A 25,771-nucleotide genomic window follows, 5' to 3' on the forward strand; every position below is an offset into this window, starting at 1 on the left:
GACTGAGCGTGAGACAACCTCCACCCCCCTCCCCCACCAACATTTCAAGGTCAGAAAGAAGAGGTGGTGCCAGGAAGAAACCGCTCGGCAGGCTGGAGTCTAGCATCTCCCAAGTGCGAGCGTGGCAGGAGGGCAGCGGGGCCAGGAGACGAGTTAGGAGCGGTCTCTGCGGACGAACTTGCGCGAGGGATGTGATAGGGTACATTAACTTTGAATCTCATTAAGTGAAATGCTACTCACCCCCAAGAAGAATTCCACCTTCTCATAAGAGGACTTGTATTTCCAAAACATTGGTATTCTAATACTGAATTATTGTATGTAAAATCCGGTCAGGAAATACTTGTGGAAATTTGTGTTTTCTACTGTTAAACAGGAAACTGCGTAATCTCTTCTATTTTGCTGCCCCTCGAGAATCAGGAGCCCCAGCCTGGGGGCGCCCTGGCCGGTCGGAAGCGTGCTGGCATTGGTGCCCATGCCATCTGGGGGAAGCTGGGTCACCCATTCCGGCTTGGTTTCTGCCACAGAAGGGGAGGTCACGCAAGGAATGTAGTGGCCTCGGGAAGGGTGGAGGTCACAGCAGGAACGGGTGACCGTCCTCAGCCCCTCTCCTAGGCGGCCCCCCGGGGCTGCTGCTGTTCGGCATTGCTTGGGTGATGCTCTGAGGCGTATCCATCTGCTGCATGGGATCCCGGGTCCACGCGGACAGGGAGCGGGTCTGCCCTCCTGGGAGCCTCCAGTGCCGGGCACCAGGCAGCCCTCCGAAAAACACCTGGGGAATGAGCGGGTGACGGAATCGGCGCATGAGCAAACAAGCAGCCCCCAGCCAGCCCGCCCCCATGTCTGGCCCAGGGCCTGGCACTTGCAAGTAGATGTTCAGGAAACATCGGCTAAAAAATTAAATTTTGACTCTCTGCACACTTTTTAGCTGAAGTGTGTCCCTTGGTGCCTTTGAGACAGTGGGGCGGGGCTGAGCCCAAGGGTGGGCCCCCCACTTCTGAGGACTCTGCTGGCCCCTCGAGCCAGCCCCCAGGCCTGCCTCAGCCTGTAGGTGGGAGACTTAGGTGACTCCGCTGCCAGGCCCGTTGGGCAGAACAAAGTCAAGTTCATTTCCCTTTGTTTTCCCCAAGGAGCTCCAGTCACCATCCAGAGCCCTAGATCAGGAGGGCTGCGGAAACCACGGCCCCCTCCCTGAGGGCCTTCCAAATGGGGGCTGAAAGGGGTGGAGAGAAGTTCTGGTATGTGAAAGGCAGACAGGCTGGGGAGCCTGCTGGGGGGGACCGTGGGTGTACAGTGTGGTGTGGCAGGTAAAAGCACTGGCTTTGAAGTTAACAAGTGAAAAATGAGTTGCCATTCTGCTGTTTCTGGGGATCAGAACTGTGTGACCTCAGGGAGCCATGCGGCCTCTCTGAGCCTATTTGTACTTTTGTGTACCATTGTCTTATTAACTCTCACACCCACTCATGAGGCCCCCACACCTGTGGATGGGGGAAGGGCCAGTGGTATCCCTAAGGTGATGGGGTGGGTGCATCTCAGGCCCTCCCCTGGGGAACCCAAGCCTTGAACCCAGCCCATCTGGCTTCAGCCCCTGGGCTTGTCCTCCTTCCAGACTGTCCCTCTTTGGGGGCAGAGTTTGGTGGGTGTAGGTCAGACCTGCCTTTCTCTGCTCCACTGGGTCCCCACTGTCACGTCACCACATGGCCTGGGGAAAGCCATGTGATTCAGGGAGGCCCAGAAGTCAGCCTCAAATAGACCAACCTGCTTCTGGAGGCTACCTTAAAGGGGCCTTTCAGAGCAGGCAGAGCGAGGTGCATTCCAGAAAGCTGCAGGAGCCCCAGTGGCCTCCCTGCTATCCCCATGCTGTGCTCCAAGTAAGGAACCCCCCACTGTGGGAGAGGGGGGCCCCTTTCATATTCTCCTCCACACCCCACCCCCAGGGCAGCCAGCAAATGCTGCCTGGGATGGAATGGACCAGTCTGGCTCCTTGCCTAGCCCTAAGTGCAACGGTGAAGGCAGGGTGGGAGGGCCGGGGACAGAGGCTTCAGGAGCAGTGACAGAGTAGAGGTCATGGACTTGAGTCCAGCTTGGGGTGGGAGGCATGGCCAAAGAGAGAGAGTTTGGAGGTCAGTGGCCCCATGCCTCCTCTGGAGCGTGAACCCGTGGAGGTCACGGCCCCCTAGGCTCTCTCAGGGACCAGAAACCATGCAAACTATTTTTGTAGCTTTCAGAAGCTGTTCCCCTTACAGCATGACTAACTCAGAAACAGCTGAAGTTCAGAAACTCAAGACTGCCCACGTGGCTGATGCGGGTCTCCTAGGGAACCGAGAAAGTGACTTTAAAGAAAAAAAAACAAAACAAAACCTGTAAGACTCAGAAATCACTTCTACCCTAAGAGGGAGAAATAGTTCTATCTGGGGCCAGGGTGCCCCTGGGCTCACTTGGAGAAACACACAAAAAAATGACTTGCAATGTGACTTTGGGGGAAAAGTGGGTCTTTGACCGTGCCTGGCCTGCCCCTGCCCCGCTCAGCCCAACCACAAGATCCTGCCACACAGGAAGATGGTACCATCTCGGGACGGACACGCCGGGAAGCCTGGTGCCCTGCTGGGCAGCCGCCTGCCCACTCAGATCTGCTTGGGCCCCATGGGGGGACAAGCCAGGGGCACGACTCCCTCGACTGCCTGACTGGCTCGCTGGGCCACCCTCCTATGCGCAGCCGATCAGTCACCCCTGAAGATGTCCATACCCTAATCCTGAGCTGGGGAGAAGATCCTGCATTATCCCGCTGGGCCCAGAGTCATCACCAGAGTCTTTCCGAGGGAAGCGAGGGGGACAGTCACGAGAAGGGTGACGTGACCACAGAGGGAGATTCGAAGATGCTACACTGAGGACGGGCTCAGGGGCCACCAACGATGGAAAGGGGAGGCCTCTGGAGGCTGGCAAAGCCAGATTCTCCCCCAGCATTTCCAGAAGGAACAGAGCCCACACCTGGGCCTTAGCCCCACAAGACTGATTTTGGATTTCAGATCTCTACCACTGCCAGACCATCAACTTGTGTTTTAAGGCACCAAGTTTGGCACAATGTTCCAACAGCCGAGGGATACTAATCCAGCTCCCCAGGGCCACTGGTGCTCGCGCTGCTGGGGTCCCACCCACGGGCCTGCCCTCTCCCTGCGGCTCGGCAGGAGCCTGGCCCGGGGAGGTTCTGGGAAGGTGATTCTTCCTACGAGTCTTAACAGGATCTGCCTCGCCCACAAGCAGAGTGCCTACCCACGGGGTGAAATTTCTGGAGCAACAGGAAAACACCAGCCCACACCGTGACCTCGCTCCCTCCCCTGCTGGCTGAGGCCAGAAATTCCTCCAGAGCACCACCTTTGCTTCAGTTCCCAAATAGGGGCATTTGGGAAGAGGTCATTCCAAAGGGAGGTTTACGTTAAGATCCAGATGATCTGTATCAATATGTTAGCTGGTTCCCAAGTAGGGGTGGGTGTCCACACAGGGAGAGGGTTTCTGGAAAGGCTCCCGGGACAGGGAATCCATCAACCCTCCAGACTCACCCGTCCATCCTGCCCCTCGTGTCCCACCCACCCCCTTCTCCTCTCGGGCCCATTTTCTCTGCTGAGCCAAGCTGTTTCTGGCTCCCTCATCAAGAGATGGGGTTCTCCTCTTTCCAGGTCTAGACTCACTGGTCCCCTTCACACAACACACCACTATGGGGGGCGGTGCTGGGAGAGAGACTCTCCAGGGGGTCTTTCCAGAATTAGGGGACCCACCATGGGCCACACTGGCCCCAGGATAGCCCAGGGCTCCAGAACCCCAAACTTGAGACAATCCCATCTTTTCCATCCCAGTGCAGCAAGGGCACCCCGAGTGTCTAGTGACAGTGACACACACCAGTGATAGCAGGAGTCTCCAACTCACTGTTCCTGCGGCCAGGCCCCGGGAATGAGGGCAGCAGCCATGCTGACAGCAGCCTCTGGGAGGAGCAGGGCCAGTGGTCAGTCACCCCACCTTCACACGCACACGCCTGACGTCACGTGAGGCCCGTCTGGGGTCCGGGCGGGCCCTGGCACCCGGACGCACACCCACAGCAGGCCGCTCGTGGGGAGTCACTGGTCACGTCAGAGCCCTTCTTTCTGTGATCTTCTCTCTCCCGTGACCATATGCAGGAGGCCCACTCACCCAGTGTGCGTGGGGAGCCCGCACGTGAGACCCCGATTTCTGAGACTCCTCTGCGCGGCAGACGCCACGGAGAACCCACCACGGGGGCTCAGAGGGCGAGGAACGGCATGCACTCCCGGGACGAGTCACAGGGGTCCACATTTAATGTTAAATATGAATAAAAGTACAGCGTAACTGTGGCTCACTGGACATACCTTCCACTACTAAGGGTGTACAACTGAATACAGTCCGATACACGGCTTTGGGGACACAAAGTCACTTCAATACCAGGTCATGAGAAATGCTCCCTTTCACTTTGGTTTTGGATGACAGGCTCGAGGGCCACCGCCCGGGGCTGTCAAGGAGAACCGGGCCTGGACGCGAGAAAGCAGAGGCGACACATATGCCCTCCAGAGAAAGGCCCCTTAACAGAAACTGTCTGGACGGCACAGACCGGCACGAAGGGCTGGGCCTGCATATATAAAAAGATTTGTAGAATAAACCAAATAATATTGGAAATAATAGCTCCGGTAATACTTCTGTAAGAAGCAGAGTCACAGCACATGTTATTCACATGCACGGGAGTGTGTAGGCAAAGTCCTTTGCTGTCGCTGTGGTTGGAGTAGATGGCGAAACATGTACTGGAAATTCCAAGTCGGTCGGCAGAGAAATTAATCCATGAGAAGGTGGTGTCCAGAGCGGAGGCACCCCAACAGCCACAGAACTAGAAGGGAGCACACTCAGGAACAGTGCCCACACGCGCACACACACACCATCTACTGCAAATAAATACACACGCACGCCCAAGTGATAGCACCCCGCCCCCCACCGTGCCAAGGCCAGATTCCCCCGAGTGCCCCGCTTCGCGTGCGGCCTGTGAGGGAAAGGGACAGGGGGGATTGTCCCACAAAGTGGATCTTCAGGACACACAGCCCCTTCAGGAGCAGAAATGGCTCGGCCGTCCAGTTCTGACCGCCCTCTGCACACCTTCAAACGGGCTGCACATCCCACACCTGATGGCAGAAAGATCGCGGTGGCTCGGCCGGACGGCTGAGCAAATCCACATGTCTGCGAGTCATGGCTGAACACGAAGCCATCTGCAATCTCTCACTTTGGTGTTATGGGACCTTGACCGGAGAGCTCTGGTTCGCAGGAAGCTTCCCTTGAAAACACTCCAGGGCAAAGCTTCATTGAGGTCCCACCTGGGGCTGCGTGCCAAGTGGGTTCCAGTGTCCTCTTCAATCTCTCCCCATCACTTCCAAGAAATAACAAGACCTTTAGTCCATCCACTGGTAAACCAAGCTGCCAAGTGGCCCAGAAAGTTCCATTAAGAATCCCAGCATACCGTGCTCGGCCCACGTATAGCTCACACACTGTTTCTGAAACAGAATGCAAGCATCTTGTAGTCTGTGAACATAGTAGGGGCCTCCGGCTGCACGTGGTGGAGAATGTGCATAGTGAGCTCATTCCCAGGGGAAGGCAGAGCAACAGAGTGTGTCTGTGGCCAAAACTACAACTTGAAACACCCTCCAGGCCTGCTGGTGACTTTGAGTGCAAGAGGGGGGTCCAAGATACCCAGATTTCCCACGAAGAGTTCAATTCCTGGAAGTTGCTCAGTCTGGCATTAACAGCAAAAACTTCCCTTCCAATTATAAACTGAATTTGTATTCTGATTATAAACGGAATAAACTCTGGAAGAAACATGTAAAGAGGCAGAGAAGAGAGCTATGGCTAACAAAATGCAGAAAGTGGTTTTAAACATTCATTTTCTAGTTAAACGTAGGTAATGCAAGGGCAGAATGGGAGATGATCCGAGAAACGAATGTGCCACAAAAAATCGACAGTTTTTTCTCTCTCGTAAAAGTGAAGTGAACAGGGTTTACATCTAAAGAGAATACAGGGTGGGCTTTGGAGTAAAAGAGGAGAAAAAGGAAAGAGCCTCCATTCTCTGCCCAAATAAAGGTATTGACCTGAACGTGTTTCAGAACTGAATGGAAGTGCAAGCTCTGGCAATGCTGTGATGTGACCTCCGGCATGGTGATGTGACCTCTAGCCTCAGGGTATGCCCTCCAGCATGGTGACGTGACCTCTAGCATGGTGGTGTGACCTCTAGTATGGTAACGTGACTCCAGCACGGTGGCATGACCTCGAGTATGGTGGTGTGACCTCTACCGTGGTGGCATGACCTCTAGAGTGGTGGTGTGACCTCTAGCATGGGGGCATGACCTCCAGCGTGGTGACATGACCTCCAGTGTGGTGACATGACCTCCAGCGTGGTGGCGTGACCTCCGGCGTGGTGGCGTGACCTCCGGCGTGGTGGTGTGACCTCCGGCGTGGTTGTGTGACCTCCGGCGTGGTGACGTGACCTCCGGCGTGGTGACATGACCTCCGGCGTGGTGTGTGACCTCCGGCGTGGTGGCGTGACCTCCAGTGTGGTGACGTGACCTCCGACATGGTGACATGACCTCCAGCGTGGTGGCATGACCTTGGCGTGCTCGATCAGATCCCAGCATCGGCACCCCAGCCGCACCTCCCCCACGGCCCCTGCCTGGCGCCACCCGCCTCACTCCCTCAGCCCAGCGGCTCCAGTGCAGGAGGGAACGGTTTCCCAGGTGGAGTTCCCGATGGCCTTGGAGGGAGGAGCTCTGTGAAGGGTCAGTTGCCAGGTCATTTCACACCACAAATGGTTATACTAAACAGGTGCCTAGGGAGGGGAAGAAGAATCTCAGGGTCTTCTCCACGCTGTGAGTCAAAGGGCCCCCCCACCCCAGAGAGACTCTTCCGTGGTGGCACAGTGGAACCTGCCGCGGGAGCTCGGCCCTCAGGTCTTCCTCCAGGCGAACGCCTCGTCGGCGAGCACCTGTGCCAGCCTGGTGTTGAAGGGCCCGTAGAAGTCCTGCAAGATCCTCTGGGTGACTGGCCACATGGGCCCCAGGTTCCGGTCCTCGGGACGCCGCGCATTGGACGCAGGGCTCTTTGTCATCAGGGTCTCTTGTTTCTCACCTAAGGGCCCTGGAACACAGAGAAAAACTCCCATGAGGCCGGAGGCGCAGCAGGAAGGAACTTTGAAAATCCCAGCCACGCTTCGTGCTGAGACAGGAGTGCCCCTGAAGTGCTGGGAGATGAAAATTCCTCGGCTGGACCCATCCCGGAGCTGCTGAGGGTGGAAAGCGGAAGTGCCCGCATGAAAGAGCAGGGACTCCTGGCTTGGGGTTGCACACCTGCCCCCGGAAGTGCGGCAGGAACTGGGGGATGCAGCCTCACCCAGCCTCACCTCCTGCTTTCGTGGCCACATAGCCACAAAGGGCCGGCTCTCGTGGCCGTCAGCCTGTCCCTGGATAACTATCTGACCTGCCTGGCACAGTCCATGTGCTCAGATTTTCCTGCTGACCAGTCTGACCGAATTCTGCCGGTGTCATTTCTGCTTCAGGCTGCTGATGCAAAGGGCCTGTGGCTGGGCCCTACTTCACCTTGTGTATTGTGCGGTATGGTGGAGATGGGGGCTGGGGGAGGCCACCTGTGCCCAGAGACCCCATGACCTGAAACTCCACCTGCAGCAAAGGGATCGGTGGGGAGAGAGGCCCGGGACAAGCCGGCCACCACCACCCCCAGCCCTCTGGACCGCAGGCCTCTCACTGGCTAACCAACCAGATCACTGCTTAGGCCCTTGGAATTTGGCCGAGGTCCTGAGGCTCTACACGGAACACCCTATCCAGCGTCCTTGGGATGTGTGTGATAGAAGGAACAGAACAGGCCTTACTGTCGGGGCTGAAGCCAAGCTCATCAACGCAACAGGACCTACCAGCAGCCAAAACAAAGAAAAACAGTTCTGGGCCTTCAAAGGGAAAAGTAATCACACTGCCTCATGTCACCAGCTCACCCATGACAAAAGGGTTCCAAGGCCAGTGGTAGGTGAACATACTTCAAGAAATATTTCATCAACAAAATTCCCAGGCCAGATCATTGGACAGGGCCTCGGGAGGTGTCCTGGGAAGGGATAGGAGCTCTGCTGTAGACTTTTAAGCAGTCCGTGGGCGTCCATCCACATGGGCAGTACTCCGTGCCCACATACCCACCGCTACCGGCCATTGCCATGGCGGGGAGCAGCGAACCTTCCTAGACGTGCTGTTCAGCCATGTAGCCCCAACTCTAGGGGTCCCCCAAAACCTGGGATGATGCAATGACCTGTCCATTCCCTCCTTCAAGCCTTGTGGCTTCCGCAGGACTGTTCCAGCCACACACGGACATCTCACTCCATCCTCAAGGCTCAGCTCACAGACCACTCCTTCCATGAAGTCTTCCATTCCATCCTTCAGCAGCTGGGAGCCCAAGTCATGTGTACGAACCTACTGTGAGGGTACTACCCTTCCCCCATGTCATTCTACCAGTTACTTGGTTACTTGAGCTGTGCCTTTCCCCTCTCCCTCTGCTGGACTGAAAGCTCCGGACGAGGGACCCCTCACCACCCCTGCACCAGGCCCTGCACTTGACAGAGGGTTACTGAACTAGCTGCCCGGCTTGGCCCGGCCCAGCGCACAGAGTCTGCACATGTCTGAGAGAGCACCACAGCCAGCCGTGGTCCACGGAGCCCAAGCCAGCTCCACAGTCTCCCGCGTGACGTTCCTACCGAGGTTGAGAAACTGGAAGACCCTGTGCATGGTGTATTTGACGTTGGATGCGTGGTCTTCCAGGCGAAGAACGAGGAACTGTTCTTTGTTAAAGACAGTGAGCCAGTCCAGAAGGTACACAGCATACAGCCCGACCTGCAGCCTCACCTAGAATGAAGGAAGAAGCGGGCGTCACTTCGGGAGCCACTCCCCCAACACTTTCCCCGAAGCATTACGGCGACACCAGAAGAGCTATCCGAGCGAACGACTGCCTGCGAAGGATGGATTTTAAAAGCCAGGCGTTCTTGAGCCCTCACGGAGGGTTCCAAGCTCCCCACACAAAAGGTTCCTACTCAGGGTCACACTGAATCCTCACGACGACCCTGTAGGTAGCGGCGTGACACGTTTCGGAGCAAAGAATCAGGTGAACGAAGAGGCTGAGAACGCACGCATGAACAGTGCAAACGTTCTTTGCACAGTGACCTGGCTGTCTCTGCTCCTACACCCAGCCCACAACGGCTGTGAAAACCGCCTTGGGCACAGGCCAGCAGAGTGAACCGCCGAGTGCCCGGGGCCACCCGAACACCCGTGACCAGGCGGCTGTGTGGACATCCAAATGCAGCAGTGCTCTATGCTGCCACTGCGTGTCTGGGATCCCCGTCCTCCTGTGCCTTCTCTTACACCCAACTGGCAAGATTGCACACTGAAGAATTAACCTTATCCAGCAGGAAGTCTGGCCCCTGTCCTCGCCTCCTGGGAGGGGACCTCTAGGTCACCTAGGATGTCCTGCCTGATAAGCATCTTAGCTGGCCTCGGGCACCAGGCCCCCCGACAGTAAGCAGCATGAGTTACGACGGGGGCTTTGGGGAACACAGAATCAGTCTGACCTGCGGCAGGGGCTGGACAGTAAAGGTGGTATGCGACTGAGCCCCAGGAAACAGTCTGGCCATCAAGGCTTGGCTGGGCTTCCCTGGTTGCCAAGGCTCGGTGCGGGTCATGTGCTTCTCCCCTGCGCAGGTTTTAACGGGTACCCCTTCCCTGCTGTAAATTGTAGCCACGAGTACCAGTCTTCAGCATGCCCCATGATTCCTTCCAGTGACTTACTGAACCCCAGAAGTAGTTTTGGGGACCCCCAACTTACAAACATGTCAGAAGTGAGAGCGGTCTTGGCACCTTCCCACTAACTTCCCAGTTGCTGCTAAGCTCTTCAAAGCTTCAGGAGAATAGCTCTCTCCCCTTCCTCCCTGAGGCCCCTTCTCCTGCGCTCCTACTCCTGCTCCCCGCCCTCCCCAAGTCTTGGGGACCCTGCTCCACTTCCTGTCTGCAGCTCTGCCTCGGCGACCTTCCCCAACGTTTCCATCTGCTGCCTCGGCCTCGCTTCGTGTCAGACCCTCTGGTCACACCCCGCCGTCACGGCCTCCTCACTGGTGCTCCTGTCCAGTCCCCAAGCTGCCAGCCCTCGGCTGCCACCAGCGTAAACTGTCCCAACTGGTGGCCTGGCCATGCCGTCCCCACGCCCAGCCCACCCACTGTCCCCGTGTGGAAAGCTCTTGGTCTGGCGTGTGCTCAGCCCCCAGGTGCCCCCTCCGAGCCTCGGCTCCTTAAGCTGAGGGCTGGGGCTCCTCTGTCACCCCTGCCGCACGAGGCCAGCCGCGCTCCCACTTTGCTCTCCCGCTATTCTTTTCCCATTTCATTATTTTTCTAATCACGCGGGAGGACGCGGAGGGAGAAAAACAGTGAGAGGGGATAAGCTGTCTCCAGAATTCATTAGCTGCCGCCAGCCCCCAGGTTGTTGCTTCCTTGTGCGCCAACCCATAAAGACGACCCCAGGCTGGGCCAAAGCCACCGAGAAAATGAGTACGTGCCAGCCTCCGAAACCCTGTAACACAGGACAAACCGTTATGAGAAGGTCTTCTCGAGCCCTCAGCCTCACAGAGCATGTCGATTCTGTCAGGCTCATGCCAGCCCCTATCCCAGAGGACCAGCCTCACGAGGGCCATCTCTTCCAGAGAACCTGCCTTTGGGACTTGAGCTTTCTAGAATGAAGGAAACTGGGGTTTGCGACAGGATGCGGGAACCCATTCCTGACCTGGCCACAGGTGACAGACTTTCTCTGCAAGCCCGCTTGTGCCCATCGTGGGCAGGGCCCCACTGCCGCTCCCAGGAGGACGACGACCTGCTGGCTGAGGCCCTCCTGCAGCGAGCTCTTCCCTCAGAGGCAGCGATGGCCCCGGCGGGGTAGGGGGGCTCTGCAGCGGAAGGGAGGTGGGCTGGCTCCCACAGCTGCAGGCTCCCCGGTCCCCTGAACACCCCCTCTTCTGGTCCACTCCATGAAAGCTCTGGCCGCCCCGAGTGACAGTTTCTGGTGCGTGCAGTGTCACTACCACAACCGGGCACCACTGAGACACACCGAGGACGGGCCCCCTCAGAATTGTTCTTCTTTGTCTTTCCCCCACAGAGGTCAGGGAATCAAAATGGAATGAAGAAAAATAGGGTATTTAGGGGAAGTGTCTGATAGATTTAAAATTACAAAACATCACTGGGGTGCCTGGGTGGCACAGCGGTTAAGCGTCTGCCTTCGGCTCAGGGCGTGATCCCGGCGTTATGGGATCGAGCCCCACATCAGGCTCCTCTGCTATGAGCCTGCTTCTTCCTCTCCCACTCCCCCTACTTGTGTTCCGTCTCTCGCGAGCTGTCTCTATCTCTGTCAAGTAAATAAATAAAAATCTTAAAAAAAAAAAATTACAAAACATCAGAACTGAGAAGCCTTTGCGGTGATCGGCCCCAGCCAACTCTTGATGGAGAAAGGGAAGCCCAGGGAGGGGTGAGGGCCGGCCCCGGGGTCAGCTGGGAGGCCCATCAGTAGGAGGAGTTGGTGCCAGGTCCCCGCCACTGGGGCTTTTCCCCCACACAGGGACAGAGCCAAGGAGGGGTGGGTACAGGGCTCTTCCCAGACAGGCGCCATGCCAAGCATCTACATTCCCGATCGGGGCTTCAGGCAGAACTCCCCATCCAGCCCATCTGCGATCCGCTAGTGTTGAAAACTTATTCATTCATTCATTCTGCAAATAACCAAGGGCATGCAGCACGCCAGGTGCCCCACTAGCCAATGGAGACGTGCTGCTATGTAACCGACACGGTCCCTGGCCTCCTGGAGCCTCAGGGGGACACAGAGCTAAGCTGCTGAAGAAACCGACACCTGGAACCACCGGCTGTGGCCCATGCTACAGGGAAACAAGCAGGGTGGGGACAGAGAACAGGGGTCAGATGAAAGCAAGACCGGGAGAATAAGAAGCCCTGCCACACCCAGAAGTATGTCCCTGGGGGAGGAAGTGGGAAAAGGCGCTAGAACCCCTTTCTCCAACCTAAGGGGACAATAGATCGGCCTGGAGGGCTGTGAGATAGATTGATGGGTCCACCCCCAAGGTGCTCAATTCTGGGGTCTGCGGCTCAGCCTGATAGTTTGTATTTGTGACAAATTTCCAGGGGACGCTGATGCTGCTGGTCCAGGGACACGCTTTGCAAACCCCGGCTCTGAGGAAAGAGGCTGCCCGGACGACCTGACAGGAGAGCATGTGGCTGCAGCGCAGTGGTGGGGAGGGGTGGCAGGGAGGACGTGGAGGAGGAGGCCGGGCCGGCTGGTACCTTCCGGTGCCACAGGAAGGCCACGAACGTCTGCAGGGGAGGTAGCACCAAGGTCCACCTGTTTTTGAAAATATCGCCCTCCCTGTGCTATGGTTGAGCTGGGATTCACAGCTGGGNCGGCTGGTACCTTCCGGTGCCACAGGAAGGCCACGAACGTCTGCAGGGGAGGTAGCACCAAGGTCCACCTGTGTTTGAAAATGATCGCCCTCCCTGTGCTGTGGTTGAGCTGGGATTCACAGCTGGAGGGAAATCTGCTTCCCCCATCCGAGAATTGAAGATTCACTCCCGAAAGGAGGGTTCCCCATTGCTCCTGACTGCCTGGCTCTTCCCCCAGGAGCTGGCCAGGGGCTGAAGAGTAACGGCCAATCTGCGAACTGTGACGCCTGCCAGCCCCTGTCCAGTCTACCCATTCTGCTCCTGGGCATCTCTCTCTGACCAGAGGTGTCTGCTAAGCCACCAGCTCGTCATCCTCAGCAAAACCTGAGATTAAATGAAAAAAAGCCAGTTCGGACCTTTGCTTTTAGGAGCTAGCCAGCTAAGGTAGAAATGCCATGAGTCTGAAAGCCACAGGACCTGGGACGAACACGAGGCCTGTTACCAGCTCTAAGTCTCTGGGTGAGAGAGCTCATGTCTGTGGGCCTCAGTGTCCTCATCTGTAAAATGGGCATGGATTTCAGGGCAGTGCGAGGGGAGAACGATGCACCAGAAGAGCTCAAGGCAGTGCCTGGTGCAGCGTCGGGAGTGAGCGAAGGTTAGATCCCATCGTCCTGCTCTCACAGGCAAAGGTGCCAAGGGGCTGGAGGCCCGGCAAGCTCTGGGGGGCGCAAAGTGCCCGGTGCCATGGACGTTCACTCTCTATATCCCGTTTACGTCAGACATTCACTCTTCCATGAGACAGACACAATGTGAAGCCCCTGAAATAAGCCGCACCCCCAGTCAGGAGCTCGACCCCGCCTGCCTGGCCTTCCCCACCCAAATCCAGCCAGCATAAGCGCTTGCTTGTAGAAGGCCCGAAGTAAAGCCCATGCCTGTGCCTCCCTCTCAGAGTGTCTAACGCGTGATCCCCTGAATAGAGAACTCAGTAGTCACACAGCCTGGGATGTGGGAGAGCAAGACCTCAGCGGGTAAAAGAGGCGATAAGAACAGGAACACGTATGAATGGCAACAGCTCTATGCATGTGGCAAAAGTCAGTTCTTCCCGCCATCAGTCTGCGCTGAAAACAGCGATGATGGATAAAATAGCTAGGCCTGCTGAGGTCAGTTCTCCCAAGCTCTACAGCCCCCTAGTTCACGCCTCGCTAGGATCCGAGCCAAGAGTCACATACACAGCTCCCAGCGGCCCCCCATGTGATGGCCTTCCTGTCTTTCCCTCCTTGCTTCCGCATACTTTACATTGTATGATAATAAAACCNAGAGTCACATACACAGCTCCCAGCGGCCCCCCATGTGATGGCCTTCCTGTCTTTCCCTCCTTGCTTCCGCATGCTTTACATTGTATGATAATAAAACCAAGAGTCTGGGGCGCCTGGCTGGCACAGCGGTTAAGCATCTGCCTTCGGCTCAGGGCGTGATCCCGGCATTCTGGGATTGAGCCCCACATCAGGCTCCTCTGCTGAGAGCCTGCTTCTTCCTCNCCCCTGCTTGTGTTCCCTCTCTCGCTGGCTGTCTCTATCTCTGTCGAATAAATAAATAAAATCTTTAAAAAATAAATAAATAAAATAAAATAAAACCAAGAGTCCACCCAGACTAGGGGCTTCACCTCCGTGACTGCACTCCTTGCTGTGCCAGGCCCTGCAGCCCCTTCAGGCCTCTCTTTGGTCCAAATTATTGGACTCTGAGTAACCATTTCATCTCTCGACAAGCGTGCTATGCAGCACTGGGAGAGGATGGTTCCAGCACCTTCTCTGAACCACGCTAGCTGGAAGGGTCACCTCAACTCTCCCTGTCCTGCCTCATGCCCACCCTCCATTCCAGGTCATGTCCTGGCTGGGGTTTCTTAAAGCACTGAGCACAGTGCTGAGCACAGAATGGGCACCCAGTGTATGTCCTTGGAGACGAACTGAGTCTCAGCTGTGAGTGAGGCCCGTCCCCATTTCACACCACATCAATGAATTTTCAGGAAATGTCTCTGGGAAGTGGCTCTTCTCTCCAACAGGCCCTGCGTGGATGACCCTCATGGTCATAAATAATCATAATAAAAGCAACAGCTAAGAGCCAGAGCCATTTTGAAGCAAATACGGTACTTGGCACGCCAGCCAGAAAACACGTGGTTTCTGCTCTGATCCCGCCACCTCATCTAATCCATCTGCACATCCTTTCCACTATTCCTTCTAATTATTTCTAGAAACTTCCATTCTCTCCTATCCTGCTCCACCACCAGTTCTCTTCCAGAAATCCCATCCCACACCCACCCTAGCCTCCCTGTCTCTGGGAGACAACCCACCCTCCCACCCCCCGGGGCCCCATACACTGGGCATCTTTCTCAAATGAAAAACTGCTACAACTATCCTCTCCTTAAGCCCTCCCTGAGGACTCATCTCCCTCAGGATGAAGTCCAGACTTCCAAGGTACACCAGATTCTTGGTGATGCAGGCTCATACCTCCCTTTTGCCATCACCCCACCACCCACAAGACCATGTGCTATAGCAGCTATAGCAAATGCCCTCCGGTGCTCACCCCTTGGCCTTTGCGTATCCTGTTCCCCTCACCTGAACATCTCACTACCTCCATGTCCCTGGATGACTCATCCTTTAAGGCTCAGCTCAAACATTACCTCTCCTAGGAAGTTCCCCTTACCCTGTGTCCAGGTGGCCTCTGCTGGGGGCCACAGCTCCTGCCCCAGCCTCTATGTCACTTGCCCACTAGGGATGGGGCTGCACCGGAACCCAAGGATATGCCTGTCCTACCACAGCTGCAGTTCCAGCCCAGGTGCCAGGCACAGACACAGCGAGACAATGAATGCACGTGAAGGGTGGCAGAATATGCTGCCCCGAAATATACCAGTTTGGTATAAGGATTATTTTGAGCTGAAGGCAACTGAAAACACAGATATAAGAAAAGCTCTCTGCCCTCACCCTGTTGGCCTATAAGCAGTACATAAATTTGTAAGGGTGCCCTTCCTCCCCTCTCCACCAGGATGGACCAAAGTTTATCACTGGAGACAACTCTAGACCTTTGTCAGCCTTAAGACAGTACCAAGGACCTGACATAACAAACCTCAGTAAAACTCACCCTTATCGGCCATTAGTTCCCTCATACGTTTATTTGCCTTCCCACAATTTGCTGTTCTAGAAACTCAAAGTCCTTTCCCTTTGTCTGGTCACCTCTCTACAAATGTACTCTTCTCCTATTAAGACGTTATATAAGCCTGAGTTCTAACCATCCTTCTGAGTTACTCTTCAGGGACATGTGTATCTGCAACACACACGTTAATAAACTTCTGGGTTTTTTTCCTCTTGTGAAACTGTCTTTTGTCAGTCTGATTTACGGAGCCCCAACCAATGACTTTATGATGGCTGGAAGAAAAGGATTATTTATTTCTCCCCTCCATGTGAATGAACTATCGCTCTGATCCTTACAATAGCCCAATAAAGCAGTGGTATTAGCTCTGTTTTATGAGGAAGCCATGGAGTCTCACAGAAGCTACAACAACTGTTGAGAGTCACATGGCTAGTAAACACCCAGGCTGGGAACTGCACCGTCTGGCTCCACAGGCCACTCCTCTACCCTACCAGATTCTGGCCAGATTCTGTGCAGATCTGTGCCCTTGTCTGTAGCTTCTCTGACAAACTAAAAACTCTGGCAGGAGAGCCTCAATCCAACTCGAGGCCCAGTGCATCCTGACAGAAGCAGTACCCTGCCTTCCAGAGAGGATGGCCTTGATGACAAAAAAGAGGCGGTGAAACTCTCTGACCTCGAACTCCCCACACCCAGGGGGTTCCCAGCCTCCACCTTCAGCACATCTGTCTGCCTTACCACATGATGCGCTCCAGAGAGCACCACTTGTGAACCACACCCCAGGACAGAGGCAGCCCCGGCTTTCCTGTGGAAGGCTTTCCCGCTGCACAAATTTAGTGCAAAGACATGCACACAACCCAGGAGCTGTGCGGTAGAAAACCACCCTTACCCAAGTGTGCTGAATTCACCACCAGCAGCCTTTTTTTGCATAAAAAAAGGCAAGAATGTACAGCTAGATTCCGGAAAGCGAATAAGAGAAAATAAAAGAGAGATCAAGGGAAAACATTTTTCTGTTTAGGCCCTGCCGAAGAAACACTAGAAGTCATTGGTGGGCAGTATGTTAAACCACCAGAGCAATCCACCACTGGAGAACATGCTTAAGACTATTTGAGAGCTGGGTCCCTGTGTCTGCCAATCCTAATTGCAGGGTGCGTTTTCAGAGCCTCACTACATGGTAATCTTCCTAAATGCGCCCTCATTCCCTGCAGAGGGAGGAGAGAGTATTGTACTGGGGAGATGAGCAGGGAAGAAAGCCTGGTGCCAGTTGAAAGGGCCCATCCCTTTCAGTTTTTAAGTCCGTGCATATTTGTGTGCGCATTAGCCACCGCTCAGAGGCCTGGGGAGAGGCATCTGCACATTCAAATGCTTCTCTGTGTTTCTATGCTTCCATCCCATCCACCATGCCGCCTGCATAATAAGCACCAAGGCGCCTGTTCTGAAGGGGGCCGGGCTTCCAGGATACGCACAGGCATGGCATTGTTGAGCGTGTTGTTGTAGACGCAGGCACGCAAGGAATAATCGAGCATGCAATTTTCAAACAGCTGCAGAGCTTCCGTCACTTTTTCATGGAAGTCATCAGCAGATTTATTCGAACTTGCGAAGTAGAGATAGTCAGAGTACAACCTGTGAATAAAATAAATGGATATTTTTACCACCCGGGAATGGGAAATCACGCTCCTTGGGTGACAATGACAATCACTATGCAATCACACGATCTCATCTTGTTCGTTAGGACCCTGCCATTTCTCTTTTTCCCTTGTGGATGGGCCACTTTCCCACCTCCTCTCATACCTCCCACCTCTGCCAGGGCCACCCAGACTCTCCTGGACTCAGACTCGTCTACACTGGCCCCAGACAAGCCACCAGTACTTTCTTTATTCTTTTCAGCCTGTTGAGCATGCAGCCCTGCTTTCCCTGTCCCAGTGAGCTTAGAAACTGTACAAGAGCGAAGACAGGCCATGAAAATGTTATGCTCCTTCCGATCTCTCTCTCCCCCATCTGAGGCAACAAGAACATCTGTCGCTCTTACAACATTACAGTTCCTTGTGAAATTCCTGCCCATTCCACAGACATTTCAAACATTAAAAAAAAAAAATTGTGAGATGTGTCTTTCTAGATTGGTAGGAACCTACTTTTTAACACAATATAAAAACACCCCCCCCATATGCATGCAGTCACCTGTAACCCTGTTTGTTTGTCCATGGGTTCGTTCACACATATCCCACCACAGGGATGTGTCATGTCTTCCTATGGGAACTGGCGCTGCCACTTCCTGACCGAACTTTACTGGCGCGCCTCTAAACCTTCTTCCCAACTAGGCCTCACCTTATAGATGGCCACACCCATCCGTGAATTGCCCAATTTCTGTGAATTGCCCAATTTCAGCAAGAATACTGCTAGGTCGGTTTAGTCAGAATCCCCCCCCCCCTGATATCTGATTACCCTCCATATGCGGTGGGTTCCTGGTCCCCCCCACCTCCCCTAGGAGATGTCTGATCCCCTCAGCCTGCCTTCAGCCGGAATCCTGCTAGGTCGGTTGGTCAAAACCCTGACCCACTTACCTCGATGTGTCCTCTCAGTAATTTCCAACACCCCAACCCCCACTCCTCCTTGGCTATAAGTTCCCACTTTTCCCTGCTGTACCCAGAGTTGAGGCCAGTCTTTGTCCCTACACTGTGTCCCGAACCCCCTGCAATGGTCCTGAATGAAGTCTGCCTTCCAGCCTTGAACAAGCACCAGGATAAGGGTCTGCTCACTTTCTTTCTTTCTCTTTCTATCCTTCCTTCCTTCAATAAATCCTCTGCAAATATATTTGATTGGACTCTCAGCATTACAGTTTTTTTTAAGCATGGAATATTTCTTTTCTTACATCACATAAACAAACAGTAAGACAAGATGAGTTATAACAACATGATAAATGCAGCTCCCATGGAAAGTCTTCCTGCCCAGTTTCTCTGGTGGTCCTAACTGGGAGTCCTGCTTCCCAAAGGTGACCTTCATTATCAATTGCTGAAATAGCCTTCCAGAAATTTTCTGTTCCCTACTCAAGCACATACCTGCATATTTTATATTTTTGAAAACACAGATGGCATCCGATTGCATCGGATGGAGTCAGGTCACAGACCTACCACAGTGGCACTTTTCCAATCACCTCGTTTGGAGGACTCTGAACATCCATAAAAGCAGGTAAGATGGTATACTGCAGCCTGACAGTACCGTGAGGCCACTGTCACCAAACAACTTCTTTCTTGAACAGAACTGAGTCGTGAGTTCCCACGACTTTTCCTGCTTTCTGCTTGCAGAGAGGGTACGTCTTCATCTTTTGTTTTTCTTCATTTCTGCCTGTTGCCTTTCTGATGCCCACTCCGATGTGACCTCCGCACTGCACCCTTCCCTCACGCACTGTCCTTGGCCTGCCTGTGGGAACACGCGGCTGACGCAGGGTGGCCTCCTCGCTCCAAGGACGCACGTTCTCTCTCCTGCTAACGCGATACTTTCTACTTCCCTAACTTCTCCAATGTGGCTTCACTCATTCCAGTGAAGGCAAGTCAGTGAATCTTACTCTGTACCAAATGTCTGAGGAGTACACACCTGTCCTGCCAACTACTCCCCATGCTCCGGCCTGACCCCGGCACTCAGCCACACCCACAGGGGCGAAACCACAGGGCCCCCATGGCACAGGCCAGCTGCAAATGTTCCTCCCGTACCCCTCCCTCTACCAGGAGGGTATGCAGATGTACTGATAACACAAGCGTGGCTTCTCAGCGACCAGAGCTGCTTCACCTCAGACATTTGACACAGGGCCTTTGACACGACCCTTTAGAATCCATCCACAGCCCGTGTCCACAGAGGACACCTGTGAGAAGTCTGGAGATGCCTGGGATCTGCCTACAGACAGTCTACACACACCCTGGAATGGGAGAGTTTTATAGACCTCAGCCTGTTTGATTAAATTCTTCAAAAGGCCCTGTTTCCAGACTCATCATTAGTGATGCTCAGATGACTCAGTGAGTTCACGCCCCCCCCCCCCGATCCGTGCCTACTCAAGCACATTACCCAGGATGATATACATCCACCTGTTACAGGGTCCCACATCACCCGTCCATCGCGACACCCATCACTGCAGGCCAGTCATAGTATAACCTAGAGGCTGATGGGTAGAGGCCAAAATCAGATTTGCATGGACCCCAAACAGCAATGCAGCCGTACGTGCCACACGTACCATGTGGCTGTGAGTCTGATGCGGTGCCCTTCCCGGCTCACACATTTCTTACCAGTCCCACTGATATTATGGCCCAGGCCAAGAAACTCTGTCTAGAAAAAGTAACAGACGCCTTTGAAACTGTCATCAAATCTGTGTTTAATAGGAAATCTAAGACCAGAGTTCTTACCAAGGACTCCTACAGGACTGCCCACATTCCCTGGTGGAACTGGAATTCTATCACATAAATTACTATCTAAAAACCCAACCACTGGGTCAAGCTTTCCATACCGAGAGTTGATTTTGTAGTAATAATATTTCTTGTGGACGTTTGGCCCATAAATAAAACAAGAGCCCCTAAACCTGCCTCAATTTTAAACATCAAGTAACTTCATGAAGAATCTGCTGATGCCATGTAATTCTTTAGATATCAGGAAGTAATCCCAGGGAACAACCTGGAACGTGTCTGAGGTTCCAACCAGGCCAAGCCAGCCCTGGTAGGGGGCAGGAGGGTGGAGAGGACTACAGATTTTCATCTGTTTGAGGTGAGGTGAAATGAACTCAGGACCTCACCTTCTGGGAGTCAGGTTCAAGGCCTTTTACAACCAGGCCAGGCCTATCTCCTCAGTAGAGCGGAGGCGGGTATCCCTAGCCCCTCAGACCCTCCAGGAACCCTGGATCTGCCCACAGAATGTGCAGTGGACCTCGGGATTCCCTCGAGCCCACATGCATGCTAGCACGTATATCTGTAACCAAACATCCTTCACATTCCACTTTGTCAAAAACATCTGAGCAGAAACTTTATTCATCACAACGAATGGCCGTCCCTCCCATGTGGATTCTGTAGGTCTCCCCAAAACATGTCCCCGGTACCTATAAATGGGATGTTATTTGGAAATAGGGTCTTTGCAGATAAAATTATGTTGATATAGGGTGGGTTGTAAATCCGATGACTGGTGTCCTTACAAAGGAGACAGAGACACAGGGGAGAAGGCCACGTGAAGACAGAGGGAGAGGATAGGGTGATGACCGCCACAAGCTGGGGACCACCCAGGGCTGTCAGCCACCAGCAGCAGTTGGACACAGGCCTGGGACAGTCCCTTCCTCAGAAGCCCCAGAAGGAACTTACCCTGCTGACACCTGGCCTTTAGGCTTAACCTTCGGAACTGCCAGAGAACACATTCCTGTTGCTTTAAGCCACCAGGTTTACAGAAATTTGTTGCAACAGCCCCAGGAAACACAGGCAGGTTCTAATCCCGAATTGCCAGGAAGACTGACAAGTCATTTCTGCCAGCACCTCTCCCCTACCCTGAGACCCTGGCAGAGTCCTACGTGTGCAGCTGGATGGGGCCACAGGGCCGGCTTTCCCACAGAGACACAAGAAAGAAGGCAAAGGAAAAGCATGAGCTCTCATTTTTGGGGGAGCGCTGTTTGGATCCCCCGAAGAATGGGGCTCATGCTTCATAAGAATGTCAGCAAATACTCAATGCTATGATTTCCCCGCAGCTGCTTTCTAGGGGGAAAGGACCAGGTAGTGACCAAGGATGACTGAAAGCCACTTAGATGGTTTAAAACCATTCAGAAAATGTTGAGAAGGGCAGCGAAGGTATCAAGAATAAGGATCCAAAAGCTGGAGTAGGCACATCTATGTAACAAGAGATAAGTCTAAATTTATCCACATTTTGGTCTTGCAAACCAACTGTGGAATGATGAAGTAGGGGAGAGAAGCCAGCAGGGAAAATACACCAAGGTTAAGCCGACATAAGCTCGTAATGAACCATCACAGAAGTTCCCGGACACTTATGCAGACCTCAGGATGCATTAACAAAGGTATGGCATTGAGAATGAGGAAGGGTGTCACAATGCTCCACCCTGGCAGATTGGGACCCCAAAGGATGCTTGACTGCTTCAGCGCTGGGTACTGAATGGTGGGGGGAAGGAGCTGTTCCATCTGAAGAAGACAGACTTAGAAGAAAGAATAAGTTTCAATGTCTATTAGGCTGTCCTGGGCTGGAAGGAGACCTGAACCACGCTCCTGAAGGACTGACTGACCAGTGGGTAGAAGCTTCGGGAACTAGTTTGAGGCAAGGCAAAAAGTCTCCAGCTGGGACAGTCCAGCATGAAGTGAGTGGCCCCGGTGGCAGGAGCAGTTAAGGCTGGTGGGGCTGGGTGAGAGCCAGCTGACCCTGACTCCCAGCCAGCCCCCCTGCAGCTTAGGGGCTGCCAAGCCCCCTTCTCCTGAACTATCTAGTTGTCTTCCTCTTCAACCATCCCAAACAGATGGGTGTTACATTTGGCTAGGACTGTTTCCAAGAGCAATTCCAAATATAAGTCCAAATACATTCCAGGCCTTCTGTGCTATGGTTATTTTAGAAGGCTGCTAGGAGGCCCCGTGACAGGGGCTCGGCCCTCGTAGAAGTGCGCTCAGCTCCTGCCTGGGCAGTGCGGGGGTCCTGGGGCCCAGCATGGCTGCAAGGGGGAGCGGGAGAGAATATGTGCGTGGGGGGGGGTGGCTCCCTCAACCCAGGGCCTCTGGAAGGGACAACATCTCTCCCATGGGGACAGAGGAGTGGCTATCAGGGCCATCACTGAAGGCCCCACCAGGTAAAATCAAGACAGTTACGCCAAGGCCAGTGATGATTCTCTTCAACGACACAGAACCTAAGTGAGCAGAGGTGGGGGGCCTGCTCGCCACAACAACGGTGGCAGCCACTACTCCGTCAGCTGCCCTTGCACGTCAGGCTCGCGCAAGTGCTGGGGGCTTCAGCTCGTGGTCCACCCCGATGCGGCCGCCCCTCCCCAGGCCCTGTGCTGGGTACTGCGCACATGTCCTCGTTCCGTGTGCAAGACCTGCTCCCCAACCCGAGACACAAGCTCAGGGTCATCACCCTGTCTCAGGAGAAGACTGGCTTTTTGGAGAAATGAGGGAGTTCCCAAGGTTACGCAGCCCAGGAGACTTTGCAGCTGGGGCCCAAACCAACCCACGGCTGCCTGAGCCCCAAGGCCCCTGACACAAGAGACCTCAGGTCTGGCCTCAGAGTTTAAAGACAGAGCCAACTCAAGAGCCGACAAGAGCGGGGTGCTGGCCATGGGAGCTGATGGGCTTGGCGTTTTGTTTTTACGTTTTGATTGTTTGAGGTGCACGGTGATCTGGAACGCTGTAAGAGAACTAGTTAATAACTTACAGGAGACAGAAAAGCAATCACGATGCGTAACAGAGCAGCAAACAAACGCTCAGGATAAACACGACGAACTTCACTGCCACGATCAGGAAAAGCTGATGTGGTCATGGCGCAGTGCACTGGGCATCCAGAAAATGGCAGCAACCACAAAAAGGTGTTCAGGTATTTATTAGAATTTCAGAGCTCCCGGAGTGACCTTTGAGCACGTGCATAAGCTGATAGTCATTGGCTGCTGCAACAGCTCATTTGATTTAAGTGGTTTTAGCTCTTCAATGATGGTGTGCTTGTCGGCCAGCCTTCACTCAACGTCACTAGTTCAGGGAGGCTGGCTTCTCCTCCTTTTGAAATGGTTTTGTTCGTACCATTTTAAAATTGAGCTGTAATCCACATATCAACAATTCAGTAGTTTTTAGCAGACACACAAAGCTGCACAAGCATCATCACCAGACAATTCCAGAAGACTTTCATCACCCCAGAAAGTGACTGTCGGTTTTAACCTGTCAGCTCCCAGGGAGGCTCACAGGAGAAGTCATGGAGATCCCACGCCACAAGGCACACGGAAGGTTCGACTGCATTAGCTCCGTCTCGAGAGCCCGAGTGGTGCCATCGCTCCCAGCTACTGCTCTGCGTGTCAGACGTCTTGGAGAGCTGAGCTCTGAGAAAAGATCAGGGGCGGACGCCGAGGTGCTGGGCGGCGAGAGCAGCTGACAGCTCCTGGGGGGGCTCACCGATGGCTGTGCTGGCCCCGACTTGGCTGTGCGCCCAGAGCGCCCACCAGCCGGCTTCAGTGACACACGTGAACAGCCCTATTTCCTCCAGCAGGAGCCCCCAAGAGGTGGGCACGCTCTCGTCTTCCGCTTCAGCCCTCACCCCATGACATCTCCACCACTCTGTAGCCATCCGAACGGTGACGACAAAAATGAAACCCAGAGAGCCCCCTCATCATTCTCCATTTGCCGGCAGCCACAGGCAAATCACTGATCAATAACTTCCTGACCTCTGATAAGGTGCCATCGATAATGATTATGTATATTTTTTCCTTCAAGGAAATAAGGCCATTAAACATGGCCCAGAAGGAGACCCTTCTGTCTCACTGAGCGATAAGCTGTGAATTTCTCATCACGAGGAACAACGAAGCAGGACCGGCCGGGCCAGTTCACTCGGAGGAAACGTCAAGAGCCACCCGAGGCCGTACACACGGGTGACACTGATGAGTCTGAGTCTCATTCTCTGCCAGAGAAGAACATCCGGGTTTGCGCCTAAATGTGTCCACGTGGATGCAACATCTCCAGCCCACTGAGGGCATTTGGGCTGGGTCTTCTCTTCCCCTGGAGCAGGAGGAGGGTTCCGGCTCACCTTTGTTTCTTCCAGAGCATCCAATCATGGGTCCTTGGTCAACATTCATGGAACAGAGGGGAGAACCTCTCAGAGCCAATACCAAACATCCCTTTGATCTACAAGCCTGGCATGGTTTACAAAGCACTTTCACACAGTTCCCTGTGACCCTGATAGCAGGCATCTGCTGGCAGAGAAGGAAAGGAAGCACACAGAATTGCTGGGCTTCCCCTGGCTGAAGCAGCAGCAAAGCCAGGCCTGGATCCCAGGCTGTGGGATCCCACCGCAGAGAGTGGTCCCTGCCCGCTGCCCACCTCCCCACAACAGCTTTAACTCGCCAACCTCACTAATCTGAGGTCCCTGAAGTGACCTGGCAGTCCAGAGTGGACTGAGCCCCCCCATCCTGGCCTGGGGGGTCCACGGCTCATAGCCTCCGCAGACAGAGCAACAAGGGGCCCTTCTCCCCGGTGTGCCTCCCCCACTGCCCCCCGCAGACAATCCGGGTGGGAATACTCAGGACTGCCGACGACTTTGTAAACGTTTCCCAAAAAATAAAGTGTCAAACACACGGGAATTTTCAGCATGATGGTTTTTCTCTCCCCAGTAACAAGATGTGGCCCCTCACCAGGCGATTACTCCCAAATGGCCGTCAGAGCACCTTCACGAAGGCCAGCGCTGTCCTGGCCGGGGCCTGGCCGGCTCGCCCTCCCTGATCTGACATCCGAGGCCGACCCCCTGGCCCTTGGGTGGCTCCCAGCTCAGCCCTATAAACGTGACCTCACACTACTTTTAGGGCTCATTAAAGGCATGCCAGTGACACCCAGACAGCTTCTGAGAAGCAAAATGCCTCAATTCACCAGGAAACAGGCCGCTGAGAGACACTCTACTAAGTCTCCTGCAGACTGCTGCTAATCCCTCCTCCAGGGTCTTAAAGACAAGGAGAGTGGGAGTTGGAGGGAGGGAGGCAGGGCATGGAATCACTCCTCGGCTGTCACGACCTCTCTGCTCCACCGGCCTCTCCCCCCCACTCCAGCTCTTGCCCCCAGAGTTCTCTGAATTTCCCTTGAAGATTATGGGTGTTAATAACAGATCCATCAGCGCTGAGGACCAGCCTGCCCTCTAATCCTCGTGCAAACGTGTGCTAGAGAACACGTCCCGGACGCCGGCGTGCCAGCTCTCCTCTCCTGTCGCGGAACGTGTCCGTGGCGTGATGTCAGTGCTTCCAGCGACCTAGAGAAGTTCAGCTGTTTGGAGAAGATCTTCAGCACAGGCTGAGTGGCGAGAGCGATTCAGAAGCATCGGTCGGCGCAGCCTCCTGCCATCTGAGTTTGGTATCGCCCTGGGATCGGCATCTCGCTCTCGCTGATGTGGAGTCCATGCTTAGCCACCCAGAAGACAGGGGAAAT

At 54.4% G+C, this 25,771-nt stretch overlaps 1 protein-coding gene across 4 annotated transcripts in view; it reads right to left on the reverse strand.

Annotated features, from left to right (window-relative positions):
* Nucleotides 1-4,299: 4,299 nt before the first annotated feature.
* CHST15 (carbohydrate sulfotransferase 15) overlaps nt 4,300-25,771 on the reverse strand; it is a 77,640-nt gene continuing 56,168 nt past the window's right edge. For all 4 annotated transcript variants that reach the window (XM_019807918.2, XM_034663398.1, XM_034663397.1 and 1 more), the window contains 3 exons: nt 17,114-17,270; nt 8,786-8,933; nt 4,300-7,170 (listed from right to left, as the gene is read on the reverse strand). In XM_019807918.2, coding sequence (XP_019663477.2) covers nt 6,980-7,170; nt 8,786-8,933; nt 17,114-17,270 — 496 coding nt within the window. In that variant the 3' untranslated portion in view covers nt 4,300-6,979. The remainder of the gene's footprint in view (nt 7,171-8,785; nt 8,934-17,113; nt 17,271-25,771) is intronic.

This window comes from Ailuropoda melanoleuca, chromosome 6 (assembly GCF_002007445.2).
Source record: "Ailuropoda melanoleuca isolate Jingjing chromosome 6, ASM200744v2, whole genome shotgun sequence".
NCBI classification, from domain to species: Eukaryota; Metazoa; Chordata; class Mammalia; order Carnivora; family Ursidae; genus Ailuropoda; species Ailuropoda melanoleuca.